This window comes from Dromiciops gliroides, chromosome 3, assembly GCF_019393635.1.
Source record: "Dromiciops gliroides isolate mDroGli1 chromosome 3, mDroGli1.pri, whole genome shotgun sequence".
Lineage (NCBI taxonomy): Eukaryota > Metazoa > Chordata > Mammalia > Microbiotheria > Microbiotheriidae > Dromiciops > Dromiciops gliroides.
This window is the reverse complement of record NC_057863.1, coordinates 438,670,894-438,695,634: the sequence shown is the minus strand read 5'-3', so window position 1 is coordinate 438,695,634 and position 24,741 is coordinate 438,670,894. Positions and strand designations below refer to the sequence as shown.

The 24,741-nt window shown below is 39.3% G+C and overlaps 1 protein-coding gene across 1 annotated transcript in view; it reads right to left on the bottom strand.

The window, feature by feature from the left end:
• CHN1 (chimerin 1) overlaps positions 1–22,575 on the bottom strand; it is a 297,373-nt gene extending 274,798 nt beyond the window's left edge. Inside the window, exon 1 of the mRNA XM_043994209.1 lies at positions 22,495–22,575. Coding sequence (XP_043850144.1) covers positions 22,495–22,513 — 19 coding nt within the window. The 5' untranslated portion in view covers positions 22,514–22,575. The remainder of the gene's footprint in view (positions 1–22,494) is intronic.
• Positions 22,576–24,741: the final 2,166 nt, after the last annotated feature.

Here is a 24,741-nt window from a genome sequence, read left to right as displayed (position 1 = left end):
CCAGCACTGTACCAATTTCAATAAGCAATGAAGGCAGCGGGGGTCTGTCCCCAGCTGGGCAGATAAGATGATCCCCCTCAAAGCCCAGGGGGGAAGCCACTGTTCCCTCCCTTCCTTCCTCTGCCTTTTCCTCTCTTAATCTTGTTTTCTGGGTTGAGCTCTGTTCATTTGCGAAAAGGAAGAGAGAGAGCTCCTCTGGCTGGGGAAGACTGGTAACAGCAGGGATGAAGAAATGAGGGAGGAAGGAAGGCGGCCCCCGTCCAATGGGACTGCTGAACCATCTGTCTTCAAAATTCAAGATGACAGGTCTCTAAAGTGCAGTTCTCCCTACTGGGCAGCAACTTCTGTTTCCTCCCCACCCTTTCCATGACTGTATTACTAATCCATCCACTTTCCTCCTTGGCCTGTCCCTTTTGAAGTAATTTCTCCTTGAACTTCAGTTGGAAGAAAGAATTGTCAGTTAATAAAGGATGAAACTTATTTTTCTCTCAAGGTGTGTGGCTCTGAAATTTCTGGTATGCCTGTAATGCATTCCGGGGAAAGTGGGGGGGGGCACCAAAAGTTTTGTTTTTATGACACTGTTTTTATTGGCAGGCTGGGAAGACTTGGCTCCTTGCCAAAGAGGGTGGAAGGATATTAAATGTTGACAGAAATAGCCAGTGACTAATGAATACATAGATGTTACCACTAAGCACCCAAGAAATTGTACCAACCCACATGTATATTCCTGTTGGTATGTCCAGAAGTTCATGGATTTTTTCTTACCTGGGGTCAATGCTTATTCACTCTTGGGTATAAAGAAACCCTCACTCCCAACACAGGGTGAGGAGAGGGTCACCAAGGAACAATCTGAAGTCTTGGTCATGTCCTCATTGATAATTTGTACAAATTATATTTGAGGTCAGTGCCATGCATTAGAAAGAGGCTAAATCTGAAATCTTCAGACCTGGGTCAGATCTCTACTCCACCATTTACCACTAATGAGACCTTGGGCAAATCACTGAGCCTCTTTGAACCTCAGTTTCCACATCTGTAAAAAAGGGAATTGTGGTCGATTAAATAACCACTAAGCTCTATCTAATTCTATAATCCTCAATGAACACACATATGTCCCCCCCCATATTCTGTATTTTGATATCAATAAATTGTAGATAGGGAAGTTCCTTGAGCATGAGATTTGTGTGTCTATCCCTTGAACACCAAAACCAGTTCATAGATAGACAAACACCTTTACCTAAGCATTTTACATGTTATTAAGTAACTTCTTCACAGTGACTTAATTGAGAACAGTAATAGCCATCACAGGCTGACTAAATAAAATTAAATAAAATTTAAATAAATTAATAAAATTAATTTTAAATTTTTTTAATTTAATTTAAAAACCTGAAGGAAAAATTCTGCATTCATTGTGTTATGTGTTCCATCAAGCAATAAGTTTTTATTATGCTCCTGCAATGCAGCATACAATGTATCCTAATGTCAAAACACACACAAATGACAGATGTCATGGGTCCGTAATAAGTGCCAAAAAAACTCTCACAAAAGCAAATTTCTAAAAACTGTATTTTGGATTAAAGATGTGTTTACAAATATCACATTATCTTGATTAAGTATTAGCATCTCATCTTTGATAACTTAGGAAAGTCCAGAAGGGAAAAGAAAAGCCAAGGGCAGTCATTAAATTTTCAGTCTTTTAAAATGTCTCTCCAGAATGAGATGCAATTTCCAACTGAATATTATATACATGGCAAACTTAGATGAGCCCTTAAATCAGCCTAATCAAAGGAATCGCCAGTCCTGGGCTTTCTGGTTATTCCCTATGTTTATAGATACTTTCCCCTTCGTTCTCCCCAGAAGAACTGAAGGCAGATTTAAGAGGTCTCTAATGGAACTCAAGAAGAGTTTACTCTCTCAAAATCACAGTAATTTTTTTTTAATGTTAAGCCAAGAAAAGCAAGATACTCCAGAGATAGAATCTGTATATTTTCTTGTAGCTCATCACTGTTCCACAAGGCCATTTCTCTTTTTTGTTGGAATATAAAAACACATTTATGTAGTGTTCTAAGTTTTACAAAGTACTTTCTCCTCAATAGACCTCATTTATTATTCCTATTTTATAGATGGGAAATCTGAGTCTCTGAAAGATTGTGACTTATCTCTAGTCATACAGATAGTAAATGCTAAAGAAATTATTTAAACCCATATCTCCTCACTCCCCTTCTAGTACCCTTGCCACAATAACCCAAAGGAAAAAGATGAACATCAAGGTTGTTGGCAGAACAAACATAATTTACTTAAATTTTATATTTAAAATATCTACTCAGTGTCACATTTAGCTGAAACACCATGAGACTGAAGAAACTGTGAAGACCAGACTAGTTTTTTATTATGTTCTTTATAATATACCTCCCCTCCAAACTTTTCTCTCTCTTTTTTTTTTGAGGATTTCACCATCCTTCCAAACACTAAGATTTATAATTTCAGTAATCATTGACTCTTCCATCTCCCTCACCCTCTAGTCCCAAACAAGTGCCAAATCTTTTCTGAGTCTAACTTCATTCTAACTCTATCTTTCATCTTTCTTTCTCTCCACTCTGGTAGTTACCACTGTATTTCAAGGCCTCGTCATTTTTTGTCTTCACCTTGTTCAGTCATTTTCCAGTTGTGATTGATATTTAGTCACCCCATTTGGAGTTTTCTTTTTTTGGTTGTTTTTGTTTTTGTTTTCGCAGGGCAATGAGGGTTAAGTTACTTGCCCATGGTCACACAGCTTGTTAAGTGTCAAGTGTCTGAGGTTGGATTTGAACTCAGGTCCTCCTGAATCCAAGGCCAGTGCTTTATCCACAGCGCCACCTAGCTGCCCCTGGAGTTTTCTTGACAAAGATACTGGAGTGGTTTGCCATTTCCTTCTCCTGCTCATTTTACAGATGAGTTACAGATGAGAAAACTGAGACAAACAGGGTTAAATGACTTGCCCAGGGTCACATAGCTAGTAAGTGTCTGAGGCTGAATTTGAACTCACAAAAAGGAGTCTTTCTGATTCCAGGCCTGGCACCCTATGGCACCACCTACTGCCTACTTTTTGTCTAACTTCACACAAAAGCCTCCTATTTGGTCTTCTAGCTTCTAGTTTCTCCCCTCTATGATCCATCCTCCACTCAGCTGATAAAATAATCTTACTTTTAAGACATGAGTCTGGCCAAATAAGTCTCTTCAAGAACCCTCAGTTGCTACCTATTGCCATTTGAGTAAAATACAAATTGTTCAGGTTGGCATTTAAAGTCCTTCACAGTTTGGCTCCAATCTACCACTCCTGATTTCTTATACTCTTCCACACTCTGGTCCTTGAACCTGGAACCCCACTCCCCAGTGCTTTAGAACAGGCATGGAATTCATTAGCTTTTTGCCTCCATCTCTCAAAATGCCCAACTTCCTTCATGGCTCAAATCATGTGCCACCTCCTCCAATAAGCCTTTCCTGATCTCCCTTGCTCTTTCTCTCAAACTGTTTCTATATTATATCCTCCCATTAGAATATAAGCTCCTGGGGCAGCTAGGTGGCGCAGTGGATAGAGCACCGGCCCTGAAGTCAGGAGTACCTGAGTTCAAATCCGGCCTCAGACACTTAACACACACTTACCAGCTGTGTGACCCTGGGCAAGTCACTTAACCCCAATTGCCTCACTAAAAAAAAAAAAAAAAAAACCCAAAAAAAAAAAAAAAAGAATATAAGCTCCTTAAAAGTGTTTTTATTTTATCTTTGTATTCCTAGCATCTAGCATAGTTTTTGTATGTAGTAAGTGTAAAATGAAGAAGTATGTGATGCAGTGGATTGCGTGCTAGGCCTGGAGTCAGGAAGACTCTTGTTCCTGAGTTCAAATCTAGACATTTACTAGCTATGTGACCCTGGGCAAATCACTTAATCCTCTTTGCCTCAGTCTCCTCATTCATAAAAATGAACTGGAGAAGGAAATGGCAAACCATTTCAGTGCCTTTGCCAAGAAAAAAAAATGGGGTAACGAAGGATCAGACATGACAACAAACAAAATTAGAGGTTAATGGAGTTTCAGAATCTGTAATACTGGAGTTCATATCTCACCCCTAATACATGTTGGCTGTGTGTCCCTGAGTAAGTCATTTAACCTCTCTATGTATTTAACCTCCCTATGTATTTAAGTTGCAGAGAAGATTCCACTTACCTCTGGGAACTGTGTAGACAATCAAAAACCCCCAATAGGGTTTAAGAACTAGACCTGGGATCTCACTGGTATAAGGAAATCCCAAATGAGACAGCTAATGCAAGTGAGCCCCTTCTCTGCAACTGAGAGTCTTAGAGAATTGACAAAGATGGTAGGGAGGTTGGATGACACCCTAGGTCACATAACTAGGATGTTTGGGTTTCATGATTTGGAAGCCAGCCATACTACAATTTCTATCCACTATGCTATATGCTGTCTTTTCTCTCCTAGGTCTGGTTTTTGAAAAAGCATATAATAATGCCTTTAAGATTGACTTTTGGGGGCAGCTAGATGGCGCAGTGGTTAAAGCACCGGCCCAGGATTCAGGAGTACCTGAGTTCAAATCCGGCCTCAGACACTTGACACTTACTAGCTGTGTGACCATGGGCAAGTCACTTAACCCCCTTTGCCTAAAAAAACAAACAAACAAAAAACCAAACAAACAAACAAACAAAACAAAACCAAGATTGACTTTTAAGATCTATAGAACTGAATAATAAAAAAAAAGAACTCATCAATGATGGTTCTTTCTCTTTTTTCCTCACATTTAATTTTTTTAATGTTTACATTTTAATCCTAGGAAACTAAATGAAAGGCCCACATTTCACACAAATTTGTATTACTAAATAAAAACTGAATATTTGGAGTTCAGAATTTTGAAAACTTTCAAATAACCACCTTCACACTAATTTTTTGTTGAGTTTGATTATTACCCAGAAAGGACAAAAAAAGAATATTGGCTCATAAGTATGATCATTATTGTATCAAAACATGAGGAAATAATATTTTAACAACATGAGGTTCATTATTTAATAATCTTAAAGTGCTTGAGAAATATTTTGTGGGGATAAAACTATAGAAACTATTTTCTTTAAAAACCTCAACAATGAGAGTTCTCTCTTTTGTATTCATTTAATTTTTTTTAATGTTTACATTTTAATCCTAGAAAACTAAACAAAAGATTCACATTTCACATAAATTTATATTACTAAATGAAAACGGAATTTTGGATTACAGAATTTTGAAAACTTTCAATTAATCATCTTCACACTAATTTCTATGGAATTTGAATATTACTCAACTAGGGTAGTGAGGTGGCACAGTGGACAGAACATCAAGCCCGGTGTCAGGAAGATTTGAGTTCAAATTTGGTCTCACACACTTACTAGATGTGTGACCCTGGGCAATTCACTTAACCCCATTTGCCTCAGTTTCTTCTCTGTAAAATGAACTGGAGAAGAAAATGTCAAAGCACCTAGTATCTTTGCCAAGAAAATCCCAAAGGGGGTCACAAAGAGTTGGATGTGCCTGAAATGACTGAAATGACTGAACAAAAACAAAAAGGACTATAGTTAGTTGTTGGGAATGTGTTTTTTTGTGTGAAGGGTATTTTTTCCTCAGCTTTAACTTTAATTAGATGACTGCTAAGGTTTCTTCCAACTCAGACTCTTTGATGCTGTGATTTTTTTTTTAATATTTTGGTATAAAGCTGGCAAATCTAGAGAGGATGCAATATCTCTAATAGGAAATGAGTAGTTCTGGATGGTGTCATTATGGGTGAGTTGTAAAGAGACAAAAAGTTTTAGGAAACAAGAACAAGAGGCAAAGAGGCAAGAGAGAACCAAGAAGAACCCTTCCTTACAATGCTATTGTCACTGGGAAGGGTCTGTCAACCTACTCCCCAATGCTTCCACTCACCATCCCCACCACACCACAGGATGCTGCTTTCTTCCATTATTAAGAAATAAGCTCCTTGTGAACAGGAACCATCTGGCTTTTGTATTTGTATCCCCAAACACTCTGAATGGTACTTAGGATGTGCGTGGGGCGGGGGGGGGGGGGTTGCCACTATCTTCCCAGTCACCCAGTTTTGTAACCTATATGTCATCATCAACTCCTTTCTCTTTCACCTCCACCCTATCCAATCTGTTGCCAACTCCTGTCAGTTCTACCTTGTAACATCTCTTGTATACATCCCTTTTCTCCCCTGAAGCTGCCACCTTGAAGCTGCAGGATCTTTCCTCATCACTTCACCTCTGGAATATTGCAATTATGTACTGGCTGATTTTCCTGCCTCGAATCCCTCCCCACTATAGCCCATCCTCAATTCAGCTATCAATTTATCCCCAGAACTGAGCCCAGTACCTGGGACCTAGCAGGCACTTAGTCAACTGCTTGTTGACTTAATAAATTCTTTTTCAGTCATTCATCCATTCCGAATACGCCAATATCTGGTATCCTATGGCATCCTGCATCCTGTAATATCCTACAAGCTCATAGATTCATCTGAAGGTGGAGGTGCCCGTGATACTATATGTAAGGACAGCCAGTGAATTTCTATGAGCTGAGTCTAGGAATATTAACTGAATAAGAGCGCAGATGGTTTCAAGAAGTACAGCTGTGACATGCACACAAAGGTGTGGAACTGGATGCTGAACAGAAGCCTTCTTCTCTAGGTACATATAGATTTGAGAGAATGAGAGAGAACAGGAGGGCTTGAACAGTTTTAGTGAATATCTAGTAACAAATAAGTAAGGACAATGGCCCCAAGAGTCAGGATTATAGGAAGGGAACTGATGACAAGCAAGAAAGTGAAATGGAATCTGGAAAAAGAAAGAAAATGTTGCTCTAAAATAATCCCAAGCTACTTCTGACACATGTGTACCTATGGCCATAGAATTCACACTCCCAGGATCCTCTACTGACCATTGCAAAAATAATGATAATAACAATGATGTTCAGCATTGGGTCTGGTGGAAAAGATGATCACAGAAGAGGAGAAAGGATAAATCCAGCCATGGATTTCAGAATTATGAAGGAAATTCACACACACACACACTGCTGCCATTTTGATCCTTGAGGTGATAGCAGTGGCAAATTACTTTGGAGAAACATTTGGAACCTCCCAAGAGAGCCCTATTTGGCACTGCTCTGGGTATGACCATTTTGTCACAGAATGTCATCTTGAAATTCTCAAACCTCCAGGATCTTAATCGTTATCTATCCCCATTCTGTCGCTTACTACCAAACTACCCTGGCAAATCAGTTAATATTTGGGAACTTCTGTCCAGCTATAAAAAAGGGGCTATAGTGCATAATCTTCAGCTTTCTCATACTGATATTCTGAGTCACTTAGGAGAAAGTGCTATTATAAACACAAAGCTTGGTTATAGATATGTTTAATTCGAAAATAAGAATTTTTTCAAATACAGCTCCTCTTGCTTCTTACTTTCCCCAAATAATTGTGCTTCATTTTTTCTTCTCCCCAATATCCTCCATACTAGTACCTGCCGTCCCTCTGAGATTACTTTCCATTTGCATAATATAAATCTTGTGTTGAACATAGATATCTGAATGCCATCTCCCCCATTAGAATGAGAATATCCCCTTCCTTGCTTTGTGGGTATATCTGGCACAGTCCCTGGCACATACTGTTTCATAAATGCTGGTGAAGTTACTGACAATATCCCAAAGTAATTGTCCAGACTCTGCTTAAAGATCCCTAGTGAGATAAGTCACTATTTTCCTGAGATAATCATTGTTTCTTGGCTTTTTTATGTCATTCCCCTTAACATACTCTACAGTACAGCCAAATCTTCAAACATGACCCTCATCTCCTATCTCCTTATCTTTGCATAATCTATCACCTGGAAGGTTCTCTCTTATCACCTGTACCTCTTAGAATCTCTTTTATTATTGTTGTTGAGTTGTTCCAATTGTCTGACTGTTTGTGACCCCTTTTAGGGTTTTCTTGGCATAGATACTGGAGCAATTTGCCATTTCCTTCTCCAGCTCATTTTACAGATGAGGAAACTGAGGCAACCAGAGTTAAGTGACTTGCCCACAGTCACACAGCTAGTAAGTTTCTGAGGCCGGATTTGAACTCAGGTCTTCCTGACTCCAGGCCTGGTGCTCTATCCACTGTAGCACTTAGCTGCCCTGAGTTGTTTCAGATTCTTTGTTCTTGGCAAAGATACAAGAGTGGTTTGACATTTCCCTCTTGAACTTATTTTTACAGAGTTGGTGAAGCTAAGGCAAACAGAGTCAAGTGACTTGCCCAAGGTCACACAGTAAGGCAGTATCTGAGGCCAAATTTGAACTCATGAGGATGAATCTTCCTGATTCCCAGTGCAGTACTCTAACCACTGCACCACTTAGCTGTCCTTTAAAATCTCTAGTTTTCATCAAAGCTCAGCCCAAGGATCACCTTCTAAATAAGGCCTTTCTTGATTCCCCTGACTCCTGGCTACTAGTAACTTCTGCAAAAAAAAAACAACATTATTATATTATCACATTGCTTTTGAACATGCATACATGCAAGAGAGTGAGTTTGTCTCTTCTAATAGAATGTGTTACTCAAGAGCATGCATACATCTCAATCATTATTTCTCCCTATTCTGTTACTTACCACCAAACTACCTTGACTGATCAATTAATATTTGGGAACCTCTATCAAGCTATAAAAAGGACTACAGTGCATCATCTTCAGCTTCCTCATAGTGATTTTCTAAGTCACTCAGAAGAAAGTGCTATTATAAACACAAGACTTGGTTATAGATATGTTTATAGGACTTAGCACCATGCCTGTCACCTAGTAATCACTTTCAAGAAATTGCTATTCATTGATTGGGTGCACAGCTCTAATTGTTTATATGTTTCTTTATAATCATCTACAATGAACTTCAGATAGCTTCCACCCACTGAACCTAGTTCTGCCCTCTGCAGACAGATAGAACAAATCCAGTCTCCTGTGTGAAAAATAACTGCCTCTTTCTAATGAATGTTATAACCTTAAAAGCTGTTAATAATGGGTACTTCAATATCTGGCATATATATATATATATACACACATATTTATACATATATGTGGATATATCTATATGTATATAAACACACATATGTATTTTAACTTAGAAAGCATTGGTGTGTTTAATTTATTAAATTACTTGTTGGAAGAAGAGAACTACTTCAGGCACTTCCCTACTCCATACTAATAGTCCAATAAAAAAAGAATACATTTTTGGGGGCAGCTAGGTGGCGCAGTGGATAGAGCACCGGCCCTGGAGTCAGGAGGACCTGAGTTCAAATCCGGCCTCAGACACTTAACATTTACTAGCTGTGTGACCCTGGGCAAGTCACTTAACCCCAATTGCCTCACTAAAAAACAAAAAAACAAACAAACAAAAACCACAAAACAAAAAAAAGAATACATTTTTAATATTATCTTACAATGAATTTCTTATATAAAATTAGTAAGCAAGTAAATTCTTTAAAAACATATTTAGGCATATCTGAGGGACTTTGAAGGAAGAGAAATTATAGTACAAATGAGTTTTAGCAAAAATATTTGTCTGGTATAATGGATAGAGAGCTAGTTCAAGTCAGAAAAATCTGGGTTCTGCATTTGGCCTATTCTATCTAAGTGACCTTCAATGATTGATTTAACCCTTCAGCGCCCTTGGCAATAATCTAAAGTCATAGCACAGTTGTTGATGGGCATTGATGGAAGAAAGCTTCCTCACCTAGGGCTAGACCAAAATAAAAAATCTGTCTTGTTAATATGCTTGTTGACTTTTTCTAGAATTGTGGAAATCCTGTGATTCAGTTCTCATTTAAACTATACAGTGGTTTCTTCCAATTTATTAGCTAAATGATTTATCTTGTTTCTAGAAAAAAGTATTCTCTCTTTGACTTTATGCAACATGCATGCATAGAACTTTGTTGGATGGATAGAAAACCAGATTTCAGCTTTTTTTCCCAAAGTGGGGCTAATTACAGTCACATAAAGCTCATAAATCTTGTTTCTCTCTTCACCCAGTAGTCAGAGACCTTTCAAAGGCAATGCGATTTCATGGGCAGAGCACTGGACTGTTAGTACCAGAGACTTCTGTTCTGGCTGTGACTTCAAAGTAAATATCACTTTGTGAAAGCTAATTGAAGTTTATCGATTAAAGGGAGCTGGGTTGCTAATTATTGCTGACTGAGTGGGAAGGGACACACCAAAATGGGGGCTCAATCCAGTGGTTTTAGCAAAGACATGCTCCAACTTCTCGTGGGTATCCCTAGAAACCTGAGGGGGAACATGTGGCCAGCCTCACTCTGTAAGAGTAAGATCCAAGTAAGTGTTATATGTGTTATATGTGCAGTGTCACTCACTAGCTTCGTGGCATTAGGCAAGGCACAGCCTCTGCGGATCTTACTTTTCCTCGTCTGTGAAATGAGGTGACTAGATGATCTCTAAACACCCTTCCTAATTTGAGATTATATGATTCTATACCTTCCTCCCGTAGGCTGGAATGACCTCCTAAAGGACAATTGTTTGCCTTGTGATCTGTGAATCATTTACAGTGTGCAAGTAGGAAGGGTGTAAGATTGACCTGCTGTTCATGGCTCACAGAGTCATAGATTTAGAGCTGAAAGAGTCCTTAGGGGTCATCTAGTCCAGCTCTCTCATTTTACAGATGAGAAAACTGTGGTCAGTGATATTAAGTGACTCACCCAAGGCCACACAGCTAGTGGAAAAGCTTAAATTGAAACCCAGATTCTTTGACTCCAAATCCAGGTCTCGTTCTACATCACTATCTAGTAGCCCATGCCAAGACTTTTCATACATAGCATTCTCCCCAGGGGGCCTTGTTGGTTTGATGGTTGCCTCCATTCCCAAATACATCTAGTCTGGCTCCATCTATGCTTCACTTCAAACCCTGGCTACCTGCTTACTACCAGCTCAGAGGAGGAAAGAGCTATATAAGGTAGAAATAGCCAGGATTCTACCTGTTAATCTACCAATGTCTCAAAATCAAAAATCAGCTGAATTCCAAATGAGTAACTGTGTTAGGATCCTACTGGTGAAGGAATTAGTATCTGCCACCCCAAAATCCATGAAAACAGGAGGGCCAAATCTCAACTTGCCCCTAACAGAAGTACTTAACAATGATTTCTCACTAGACTGTGGTTAGGCAGGGCACTAATCAGTGTCTACCAGGTTCTGAAGAACATTATGGTTGGCCCTGAGGTGATGGGTATACTTATGGGATGTCCACTCTCTCCCAGGCCCCATTTGTATAGAACTCCTGTCCAATACAGCAAAAATACCCATTAAATTCCAGCTCAGGAAAGAAGAAAGAATATCTTGCTACTGTTGCATGTTCATGTGTTTTATATTTGTAATTACAATGAAACATGTAGTCTTTGGGACCTTCCTAACCTCTTGCCAACTTCTAAGTCTAAGCTTTACTGTTCCATTTTCTATTCTCTCAGGGCAATGTTCCCTATTAGTTAATACAATAAGCTAATGATGATGGACTCTGTAGTTAACGTGTCACCTACCACAGTTGAAAACATTTGTATTTGAATAGGGTCTCTCTGAAAGTAACACCATAACTCAAAGTAGAAGCTATGGTAGGTAGGAATTTCACCACTGGAAAGACCTACAGGCTGACTTCTGGCCAATATGGCTGCCTGATTAGGGGCACACTGCCTAACTCTTTATGCCTAATATAGCAATACCCTGACATTCGCACCAGACTGAATCATAATGTTCATGAAATCCAGTGAGAAACTACAGAAAGTGACTTCTTCCATCTCAGAACTGTGCCAATCAGCCAAAAGGCAATAAGTAAGGAAATTGACAGGAGAGTCAGTACAAACATAGGTTAGCCTCTCAGAATTACCAAACACATGCAGCCTGCAAGTCTCTGTGTCCAGAGAAAGCAGGAACAAGAGATATCCCTAAGTAAGCCTCAGAGTGCTCAGAAAACTCCAATACAGGGACCTTGGAAGTCCAAAGGAGTGCATTTAGCAGAGCAGGCAGCAACCAAGCACAGCACTGCAGTGCTCACACCTGAATAACTTTGGCCCAGACACTTGGAGGTCCTTAACGTTTTGTCCTAATATGTCACTCTGAACTTCAAAGATCTAGGGCCCCAACCACAGAAGGTGGAGGTCAACACAAGAAACTAGGGAATCTGGGCATGACCAAGCAAGGCTGCCCACCCCAACCAAAAGTGCAGTAGAAGGCAAAGTCTAATCCTGGTATAAAATCCCAGTCCAGGAACTAAACCTGGAGAGATAAGTAAATCAAAGAAAATACCAACCAGTGTAAAGAAATATTGAAAATCTAGAGATTCCCCCAAAAAAGGAGAGAGTAATTATAAAAACCTCAAAGACTTAAAAGACTTTCCACAAGGACATGAATACCAAGAAGAAATATGAGGCAAGAGATTTTTTTTAATGAAATTAAAGTCTTGTAGGAAATAATTTGAAGGAGAATTAGTAGCTTACAGAACAGTGTCAAACCTTATCCAAATGACAGAATCCTTAAGAATTGGAAAGAACCAAACAAAAATCAATGATTCCATAAGACATTAAGAAATACTGGAACAAAAACAAAAGTTTTTTTTAATAGGAAAAATGTGAAAACAAGTGAACTAGAAAACAAGTAACGGAGATATAATTAAAGAATCACTGAACTCCTTGTAAACCATCATCTTTTAAAAAGCTGGACACTAGATTTCAAGAATTAATAAATGAAAACTGCTCAGATCTATGAGCAAAAGAAGGCAAAAGGAGGATATAAAGAATCTGCTAGTCACCTCCTGAAATAAACCTCAAAAGGAAAAGTCCCAGGAATGTCAATAGCCAAAATCCAGCACTCTCACATCAAAGCTAAAATACTACAAGCTTCCAGAAAGAAGCAATTCAAGTAATTAGTAAGGAACCGGAGTCAGGATCACACAGACCTGGCGGCTTCAACTATAAATGAGAGGAGCTCTTGGGATACAGTATTTCAAAAGGCAGAAGATATAGATTTACAATAAAGAATAATTTAACCTGCAAATCTAAGTAAAATCCTATAGGGGAAAAATGAACCTTTTCTACAATAGAAGACTTTCAAACATTTTTGATAAAAAGACCAGGACTGTGTAGGAATTTTGAAATGCAAACAAAAAAGTCAAAAGAAATTTTAAAAGGTAAACTTTTCTTGAATAATTGGAAGAGACCATATGATGATGTAGTAATAACATTCTGTTGGGGAGAACAAATAAGTGCCGTTTCAGAATCATAATGTTTTCAATGGGTACCAAAGGAGTTAAAAAGGAAAAATGGAGCACCTGGGGGGGTACTAGTTCTGTTGGGGGAGTTTTAAGAGGGGAAAAATAAGGGAGGATAAAAGGAATACAGTAATATAGAAAGGAGTAAGAAAGAGGTAAAACTTGCTATTTCTCATAATTAATGTGAGAACATACAAATGCTGAGGAAGTACTGGGGGAAGCAGGGATCAGATGAACTTCACATTTGTTTTAAAGAGAAAAAGCAGTGGATGAATATATACATACACACAATTTAGTGTAGAAATATACCAAATTCAAGAAGTAACACTGATGCGGATTAATGGGTAGGATAATACTAAGGAGGACCATCAAAACACAGGAAAGCACAAAAGGAAGTTCAGAAGTAATTACATGAAAGCAGGACAGTTTTGAGTGTAGTAAGGAATTTGTGATATATATATATATATAGATAGATATGTATATGTGTGTACGTATGCATGCACGCATGTGTGTACATTTTTATGCATACACATGTGCCTGTATGCACATATATATGTATATATTTAAAACAAGTGGTATGAAATAGAGAATCCTCTTTTTGTGTTTCACAGTTTATGAAAATGCACCTTTTTTGGTGTTCAAGTTCTCAAAAATAAAAATTTTTATAAAAAATCTATAGATAAATAGTTTAGGTGAGATGTATCATACCAATCACACCACAATCACCTGCTTAGGTTATTTGTTGGTCAGCTGCTGCTTCAGTGTCTATGTGTAAAACAATACAGAGCATCTGGTAAATGCTGAAGGAATATACTGTCAATAGGAATGAGAAAGGTGAAAAGGAATGTCAGCCTCGGTAATAGGATGATGAGTTTGGCTTTCAACACATTAGGTTTCAGGATATCCCCTAACATTTTTCTGTCTACCCTTGTTTTCTGCTTATATTAGCACAGAAATAATATAGGCAAATTGGAAAGATCTGTAATTTCAACATCAAGGGGAAGTCCTGGTATGGGAACACCAACAAGAGATGTCAACTGTGGGTACCAACCTAGGTACCTTAGAAGGCAAATTTTAGGTTGTTACCTAGGGCACTAAGAGATTAAGTGACTTACCCAGGGCCACTTGGCTATTGAGCCTCAAAGGTGGCATCTAAACATAGATTTTCCTGACTTCTAGCATTACTCTTTCGACTGTGCCAAGGGAATGCTTATAGAAAGTATATTCTATTAAAATCTTAAAAAAACAAATGAAAAGGGAAAGGAACTTTCCATGCAGCTTGATCAAAAACAATGGATGAAATGGCCTGGTGCCATACCTTTTCCCACTTCCTTAAATAGCTACAGATCCTTACAACGTTTTCATTCTTTCACAAATCCCTCAACTCTAAGCATAAACTTTTTTTTCTAATAATTACTTGTTTTTCTCATTTAAAAGAATAAAACTAACCCCAAACATTCAAAACACACAGATGCATTTACCACCAACTTTTTTTTATGTAAGCAGTCTGCAAACCATACAAGCTCTATATAAATCCTAGCTGCTGTTTTATTATTGTTGTTTTGTTGCTCCATGTTCTCCCTCACCCCCCAACAGATCATACACAAATCTTAAGAAAAAATGTTTAAAAAAAAAGAAAAGAAAGAAAAAATGCTTGCTGGATATAAAACAGATCTTCAAAAATCAACTGTTTCATGAATACACATAAATGATTAAGAATCAAGTTTCATTTTCTTTCAGTTGTCTGGTTTAAAAACTTAAGTAACTAATTTTGGTTTTGGTTTTGGTTTTTGGTTGGGCAATGGGGGTTAAGTGACTTGCCCAGGGTCACACAGCTAGTAAGTGTCAAGTGTCTGAGGCTGGATTTGAACTCAGGTACTCCTGAATCCAGGGCCGGTGCTTTATCCACTGCACCACCCAGCTGCCCCCAAGTAACTAATTTTTAATTAAACAAAATGAGCAAATGGTATTTACAATTGTATTAATTTTTTAAAAAGATTTTTTAAAGTGCAAGATGGTTTCATATTTTCAAAATGAGGTGTGGGTTTACATACTGATGGTTTGGGGATTTTGTTTTGTTTTATTGGTCTCTTCATAGTCCTGCCTTGGAGTCTAACTTCAAGAGACGACAAAATAGATAGATGTCATTTTAGTATGTGTCAAACAATAGTAAAATGGAAGTGGAATGCTCTGTCTAATCTAATCACAAATGAGTACCTAATTTCAATAGTGTTGTTCCATATTCACATAATAAACTATGTCTAATACTTTGGCCACATAAAGAGAAGACAGGACTCATTGAAAAAGACTTTGATGCTGGGAAAGATTGAAGGCAAGAGGAAGAGGGGATGGAAGAGAGTAAAATGGCTAGATAGTGTCATATAAGCAAAGAAAATGGGCTTGGAAAGACTTTGAGAGTTAGTAGAGAATAGAAGAGCCTGGTGTGCTGTGGTCCATGAGGTCACAGAGTTAGACATGACCGAAGGACTCAATAACAACAACAACTACAAAGGCAACATATTTTATCTTTACACTAACTTAAGAGAGAAAATCCATATGGGGTGGCAAGTACATAGGCACCTTTTCTTCCACATTCCAAGATTAGGCATTTATTATGTGTGTATCTGTGTGTGGCTAAAAAAAAATTTTTTTAAAGGCTGAAACAACTTCCATCTTGTGTATACATAGCTATCAATTTTACTAACTAGAATACTTCTATTTCATTTAAGTAATGTCAGATCTCCACAAAGTAATGGCAGATATTTTCAAACCAAATTAATAACTCTATTCCACATAAGGTTGTAGAAAGAGTGTTTAACAAGCATGGTGACTAACTAGTCCCCAGTAGAGAACAGCCTGGCAGGTGTGACCACAGTCACAATGAGATAGTACAGTGAGAGAAGCCAGCTGTTGACAGAAATGATAAGGAAGGGAAGGGGAGGAAGTAGCCTTTTTCTTAGTCACATTCACAATAACCCTAACCTTGTCTGGAGGGCACAAGCTGATTAACAAGGCTTTGCACAAAGGGGTAGAAGAGAGAAAAAATATTGAGGAAGATCATTTCTTAAAAATTATATCCCTTTGACTACCCCACTACCCAATACCCCCAAATGATTTATCATGTGAATCTGTGGTCTCCCCTTTGACCTTCGCATTATTTTATATATTTCTGTGTTTTGGAGAAATATCTGGGTCTTTATGATTAAAACCTTCCCCTCCAAACTAATCACGAGCTAATCCTCCTGGTAAATTAATATTTCTTTGTGTGGCAGGAAAGCCTAATTAGTTGCATTCTCAATGAGAAGCTGTGGGTTCACATTTTGATCCAGGCCTTGGGTAACTGATATTTAATCCTGACACTACAGTTCATTGCTAGCGATGTATAACCTTTTAGTGAGATACTAAAAGGGATCATTTGTATCTGACTGCAGTGACAATTAAGATAGAAGCAAAACACCCAAAAGAATGATAGCGATTCCTACCAGCAAAATTGGCTTTCAGACCAACTCTTCCTTCATGATATCTCTCTAGTTAAATACTACACCATTCAATTCATTTCAATTCCATTCTTTTCATATTTTTTAGGGCTTATTATGTGCCAGGCATTGTATTACTCACTGGGAATGCAAAAACAGAAAATATAACAGTCCCTGCCATGAAGGAGCTTACATTGTAACATTTTCTTGGTTTTCATTCTCCTTTTTGTGTTTAGTGACAAAGGGAGCTACAGTAAAGAAATGGGCGGCTGAGAGCTCGGAGCTGGCTAGGCAAAGGACAGTATATTTATTTGATGCTTCGCATCTGGCATGTATTTTTAATTTGGGAAGCATTTTCACATCTGTCATCTTCAGTCATCTCTACAAAACCCTTTCAAGCAAGTATAATAAATACCTTTTTACAGGTGAGACAACAGAGACTGGAAAAAGTAAAGTAACTTCATAGAGAATTCTGCTGAGAGTCAGGAGGTTTGGGTTCTAATCTTAGCCCTTCCTCACCACAAATAAGCTGTGTGATAATATCAGAGACAGCCTGGTGCTCTGGCCACTATACCAGATGGCCTCCTTTAATTCTATTTTCTTTTTTTCTAATGTCTATTGTCAGGCAAAACATATTAATTGATGGGGATTCTTCCTACAAAGACTTTTGGTTAAGTGGAATATATTCAAAATAGAAATGTGATGCTTCTTTTTAAAACAAAATTAAACTTTGGAAAAGATGTTCAGGAAACCAGAAAGTTTCCCAAATGGTTCACAAAGAACTGGGCTAAGAGCTGTGCTATGGATAGTCATGCTTGTTTTTTAGAGTTGGTCCAGCAGAATAACATTGGTGTCAGGAGAGTTTGTGGTGGTAGTAAAGTGCATTAAGTCATGACAGTCTGACACATGATGGAATCAGTAGGCAGCATGAGGAAGGGAAAATAAGGCTAAGGGTGTAGCAAGACATAAGTTCCACCACCATGGGTTTCCTTCTAGCTGTCCCCAACTGAATTGGATCTTCATTTTAAAGTCAAATAGTTGGGACAGACAGCAGAAACAAAATACCCCATACAACTAGGTGGCAGTGTAGTACAGCAGAAAGAATGAGGGTTTAACTAATGGTCAAATAAATATACTTCTCTTTTCTCAGCAGAGATACTGGAGCCCAGGAGGACACAAGGTTTTCAGAGCAGGTCATTAAACTGGTTATTTTTACTTTACTGTTTTCTCTTAGTTATAAAGGAAAGTTCAGTTGGAAGGAGAAAAATAGAAGTGATTGTGACATAAAAATCAAAAATATCAATGACTTTTTTTTTAAGAGATGGAAGTTTGACTCCCAGTCCTACTACTAGTCAAACTAGCTGTTTGACCTTGGACAAGTCATTTCATTCTTCTTGGCCCCAGTTCTTTCATCTGTGAAATGAGAGAATGGCATTCATAATCTCCAAGACTCCTTCCTGATCTGAAAATACTGTATATAAAAACTCTGAAGCCCTCACCTGGCAGGATTATCTGGTATTATTTAGTGGCCATTTAGTGGCATTGTTTATTTACAGCTAGTTTAGTGGCCATTCAAGGAGCCCACTGAGACATATTTAAAATGTTCTAAAGTGACCCTGGGTAAGTCACTTAATCCTGTTTGCTTCCATTTTCTCATCTGTAACATGAGCTGAAGAAGGAAATGGCAAACCACTCCAAGTATCTTTGCCAAGAAAGCCCCAAATGGGGTAATGAAGAGTCGGATACCACTGAAAATAACTGAACAACAACACAAGTAGAAGACCTTTGTAGGCTCATTCCATCTCTACATATAGCATGTATCTATTTCCTGGATGAATTATAACATCAGTGCCTGTATGGAAGCCATACTTTTAATTTTGTACCACTAGGTCTGAAAATTACTTCAGGTAGAAAACTGGAATTCTGAGCAATGCTTTTTTTCCTGACTCAGAGATTTTAAAAATAATACATCCACACCTTTGGATAATTTGAAATACAGGAGACTTTAAAGGTTGTAGAAAACAGATATATTTGGCTATTTCTCCAGAAATTTGAAAAGATGCACATCTTTGTGCATTCTAAACATGAGAAAAAGTTAGCATGGTATGGCAGATTGAGTGCTAGATTTGGAATCAGGAACACCTGGGCTCAAAACCAAGTTCTGTAGTTTACTAGTTGTATGAACCTGGTCAAGTCACTTAACCTCTATATGCTTCAGCAACTCCCTGGGACTTAGCAACTTTAAGTTGCTAACATAGAAGTTCTATGTGATTTTTTTTTATAATTTATACTTATATAGTTCTTTTCACTGAGGTACTCACATAACTTTATCCAGCAGATTATCACACTGTCTTTGGTAGGCTGGTGCCGCAAAAAGCAAACTCTTTGTGGAGTCAGAAGACTTGAGTGTGAGTCCCAATTAAGCCACTCACTAGCTGAATGACAGAATAATATAACCTTGGAATGATATGGGGCCTCAGAGTTCATCTAGTCAAACCCATATCTGAACTCTTAAGAATTCCTGGTACAACATACTTGACAAATGGGAGTCCATCTTTTATTAAAGATTCCCCTCTAGTGAAGCTGAATCCAATCTTTCCTAAAGGAACCACATCCATTTTTGGATAGCTGGAAATTGTTAGTGATTTTTTCTTCCCATCAAGAATCCATGTGTCAGGGCAGCTAGGTGGCACAGTGGATAAAGCACTGGCCTTGGATTCAGGAGGACCTGAGTTCAAATCCGGCCTCAGACACTCGACACGTACTAGCTGTGTGACCCTGGGCAAGTCACTTAACCCCAACTGCCTCACCAAAAAAAAAAAAAAAAAAAGAATCCATGTGTCTCTTTGCCACTTACCCTCCCTGTGACTGGTTCTGCCCTCTGGGGCTGAGCAGAACAAGTCTAAGTGTAATCTCTCTTCCATTTGATTACTTTTCAAATATTTGAAGACAGTTATCATTCTCCCCTCCTCCTAATTATCCTTTCCAAATTGGCATTGTTGTTGTTCAGTCATATCCAACTCTTTGTGACCCCATTTGCGGTTTCTTGGCAAAGATACTGGAGTGGTTTGCCAGTTCCTTCTCCAGTTCATTTACAGATGAAGAAACTGAGGCAGACAGGGTTAAGTGACTTGCCCAGGGTCATATAGCTAGTAAGTATCTGAGGCAAAATTTGAACTCAGGAAAATGAGTCTTCTTGATTCCAAGCCCAGCGCTCTATCCACTTCACCACCTAGCTGCCCCCTTTCCAATCTAAACATCTCCAATTCTTTCAACCTATCCTCACATACTATAATCTTGAGAACCTTCACTAACCTAATTGCCTTCCTCTAGATATTCATAGGATCATAAATTTGGGACCAGAAAGAACCATGGAGGCCTCCAGCTTAACAATGACTTTCTTAAAATACAACACCCAAATATGTCTTGATAAGGGCAGAACTGAGCAAAACTATCATCTCCCCAGATGGTGTTTGGGATAGAGTGCTGTGCCTAAAGTCAGGAAGCCATGGGTTCAAATCCAGTTTCATATACTTACTAACTGTGTGACCCAGGGCAAGTCGCAACTTCTATTTGCCTCATTTTCTCCAACTGTAAAGTGGGAATAATACTAGTGCCTACCTCTCAGGGTTATGGAGATCAGCTCAGATAATATTTGTAAAAACACATAGCACAGTGCCTGGAACACTGGCCCTTAATAAATACTTGTTTCTTTCCTTCCTAGTCATGGACACTGCTTATCAATGAAGCTCTTGAAACCTCGGTGGGTTACTTTGAATGTCTAGGTCTGTTTTTTTATCTGGACAATGAGGAGGTTAGAATAGATGATCTCTATAGTTCTTCCCAGCTCTAAAATGATATGCTGATATTATTATCTTCACTACAAAGATATGAGAGGGATGAGACTCAAAAGGTAAGTAATTTCATAGATGACCAACAAGTAGATCTGTAAAAAGGACAAAACAAAATCCATTTCCTATCGCACCTTTCACAATTACATTCTTCTTTCTTGAAAAGTGAAAAAAGTTTAAGCCATGGAAATTTCGGTGCTATAGCCTTCCTAATCTTTCATGCATCATCGTTTTAAAACACTCCATATATCCACACATACCTTGCTATGTTCTTGAGGAAAAGCTCACCTACATGTAACTTGCCTTCCCGAAGCAGAGAGCATTTCTTTAGTAATTGAAATGGAATTTAGACAAATTTGGCATTGAAAGTAAATTAGTTTCTGACATATCACTTTGGATATTCTTCTACTAAAAGAAAATGTTAATGAGCCAAAATGACAATTATTAAACTTTTTTATTTTAAAAAGGTACATGGCTGAATGACTGGAATGCTCCTTTGTAGTAAAAATCATTTTTAAATGAATAGTTAAGGTTTGTATGTAGAATGAATATCTTTCAGTCAAGATAAATCCCCAAAAAGCACCTTTGAAAAATACCAGCTTAAAAGGCTTCTTCTAAATGGTCTGCAATTTAAATTATGGACGCAATTTTTATTTTCCTTTGGACTATCAGCATGTAAACATCTCAGACTGGGTGACCATAACTCAACAGGAAACGTAGAATCATCTGTAACTTAGTAATATACCTCTCAGATAATTATAACATTGTCTTTAATACCTAAAAAACGGTCGGATTTTTCTAAGTTAATTATTTTAAATTCACCAGCGGAGGTCACTATTGTAATCCTATGGTAAATTATTTTATAAGGAGAACAACCACTCCCCAGCTTTCTTTCTTTCTTTTTTTTTTTTAATTAGGATTTTCACATGTTGAATTAGTGAACAGTGGAGTATGCATTATGTAGTGAATGTTTTTTAAAGAAAATTAACTCCTATAGTTTTCAATGTTAATGTTTCTTTCAAACCCATCCATTGCAGACTCTTAGATAAGACACCTGATAGCACCGAACAAATTTTACACTGATGTAATTACATCACAGAAATAACATTTCTTTCTTCCTAGATACTTCTGAACAAAGATAGCCCCCAGAGATTCAGAGAATCATTTGTTCATTGACCAACTTTCTTCTGACTGTTCACATAGGGTCGATTTTTACAGACTTTTCAAAATCCAGATAATTTTCATTAAAATAGTTACTGCTGCTTATGAAAGAACCTAGAAGTCAAAACAGACCCTGCCCCCTCCCAAGCCCCCACCACTCACACAGAGAGACACACGTACACAATCCCCGACCCGACAGGAAGCAACACATGCATCTGGCAATCCCAGGGAAGTTTGGAGGAACAGACAGCTTGTTAGGATAAATAAACTTCCCGGCGGGTTTTTATTTTACCGACTTGCTGAAAAAGCAGCTTTCCAAAACCACTGGCTAACTTCGGTCCCAAGTTAGTCAGTTTGTACATTTACAAAGGGTCCAAGAGCCCAGCAAAAGCTAGGAGACCTTTGCAACGATACAAAGCTATTAGCTTTGCAGCCCAGAAATTAGCTGGAGGAGCACACGCCCATCGACTGAGGCTGGAGAAGAAACAATGGGCGAGGGGAGAGACAGGGCGAGAGCAGCCGGCTGTAGCTGGCCAGCCCCCAGTGGCCCAGTGGCCCCAGCGCTCGCCCGACTCCCCAGCCGAGACCCCCGTGCAGCCGGGAATGCCCAGGGGGCTCCCCCCTCTCCCAGCCCGCACTGATCACCCCGACCTCCAGCCGCCCCCAGAGCGCTGAGCCCACCTGGGCTTGGAGGGGGGAAAGGTGCTTTCACTTACCAAACAAGGTTAGTGCCATTTCGGAGCCGCTGCTGTCTTGCTCGCGAGTCCACTACTCCCAGGGCTGGCCAGATATCACTGCATTAGCTTACAGCTCTCACACCTCAGAGGAAGTGGGGTGCAGGAGGGGCTGGGGTTGGGGAAGGGGGGGTAGGGATAGTGGTGGTGAGGAGGGAAGGAGGGAATGGGGGGGGGGGATGCTGCAAGAAAAAGTTATTCACCCGTTATTGTCAGGCTCATAAAAAAGAGAGAGGAGAGATAGAGATGCCCAACAAGCACTTGTCGCTTTCATCGGCTTACTGCCTACACTGAGTGTGGGTGCTTTGCGATACCTGGCAGGCTGCTCGAGGAAAGCTGGGCTGCTGCCCCGCCGTGCAATCAATGGGAGGGCAAGAGGAGGAGCAGCGGCGGCGGCGGCGGCGGCGGCGGGGGGAGGGAGCAGGGCATGGCAATGACTGGGGCCGGCTCGCTCTCCTCCTGCCGCTCACTCCGCATCCTGCAGTCTCCGAGACGCCATCTTGCTGTCCCACTTGATTACCAGCAGCTTCGCTCCCCCATCCCCGCCTCCCAGGCTGCAGCCTGTGCGTGTTCCCATGGTAACCGGGCATCCCTCTGTGTGTGTGCCTGTGCGTGTGTGTGTGTGTGTGTAGCCCCCTTCTTAGAGGAGAAGCTCCCCATCCTTACACACACACACACACACACACACACACACACACGCACGCACGCGCACACACACATACACAGCAAGCTTGCCTCATAGTTTGTGTGTGTGTGTGCGTGTGTGTGTGTGTGTGTGTGTGTGTGTGTGTGTGTGTGTGTGAGAGAGAGAGAGAGAGAGAGAGAGAGAGAGAGAGAGAGAGAGAGAGAGAGAGAGAGAGAGACTCAGTTCTGGACTCGGTATCCCCACACTTTTCTTTGAATGGGTTTTGAGGAGGAGCAGACATCAGCTGTTACTCTAAAGAGAAAGAGTGGAAGATCTGAGTGTACTCTTGCTCTGGGAAGATAAAAGGCCAGCACAAAGGCTGGGAGCATGGGTGGGAGTGGATTTGCTCACAGAGGAATCACGTAGGAGAGTGCTTTGAGTTGACTTAACTGAACCTCAATATCCCAAGACGTGGTGCTGTGTTTGGGCTTAGGGTTTGAGGTTTGATCTCAGGTTATCCCTGGGGAAACAGGAATCCTGTTAAGAGCTAACCTAGGTAGCTCAGGGTCAGTTCTAACTTCCTTTGACATTTTTCTCACCATCCTCTACCGACCTCAAAGAGGAGTATTTTTCACTAACTGGATCTCAAAACTTTCCTAAAACAGGCTGATCCTCTAACCATTTGTATTTCCCTGTTAATTGCTGCAGATTTTGTTTGGTTATTTGTTTAGGTGGCTCTCTCTCCTACCACAGGGCTTTCTTAATTAATACGAAAGCATGAGATTATCTGTCAGAAGGGCATTTGAAAAATCATCATAATTTTCTTAGTCTTTTACTGTTGGAATTTTTTAAAAATTCAGTGTTCCCTAATTGCCATGCTCCTTTTCTTGTAACACACACACACACACACACACACACACACACACACACACACACACACACACCCTTCATTTCCCCCTATTTGATACTATTTCTCCATCTAGTTTTGTAGTTTTAAAAAAATCTTTCTGTTTAGTGCTCTCTTCTTTCCCTCTGTGGACACCCTCTCTCTACCTATATGAATGTTGTACATTTTTAGTGCCTCTGGCTCCTTTAAGTCACTTTCCCTCTTTTCTACAATTTTCAAGCTGTTCCCAGGATATCATACAAATATTTTCTTTGTAAGTCATTTTGAGGACCAAATCTCTAGAAAAAATGAAAATGAAAGCCAAATCAATTCAGCATCATTAATCCACTGCAGACAGAAGGGAGGGGGGAGAAAAAGGTGGGCTGAGGAGGAGGAGCCAGGCCTTTTGTTTGAAGTCAGACAGCTCTGATAGTTAGAAAAAACAAAAGAGGAGGGGGAGAGATTTTTAAAAATAACCTAACATGAATAGACAGATGTTTTAGATACTGTGTACTTGAATTCCCTCCACCCCATTTTGCAGTGTTGAATGACTCACTTTAAATCACTGATATCAAAACAAATCTTCACACACACAATTTAAATCTATAAATTAAAATCCATCTTTGCTTGTACTTAACCCCATCCTTTTGAACTGCACTTTGTTCTTCTGAAATATAAGAAGAAAATCACATCTAGTCAAGAAATATATGAAGCCAGA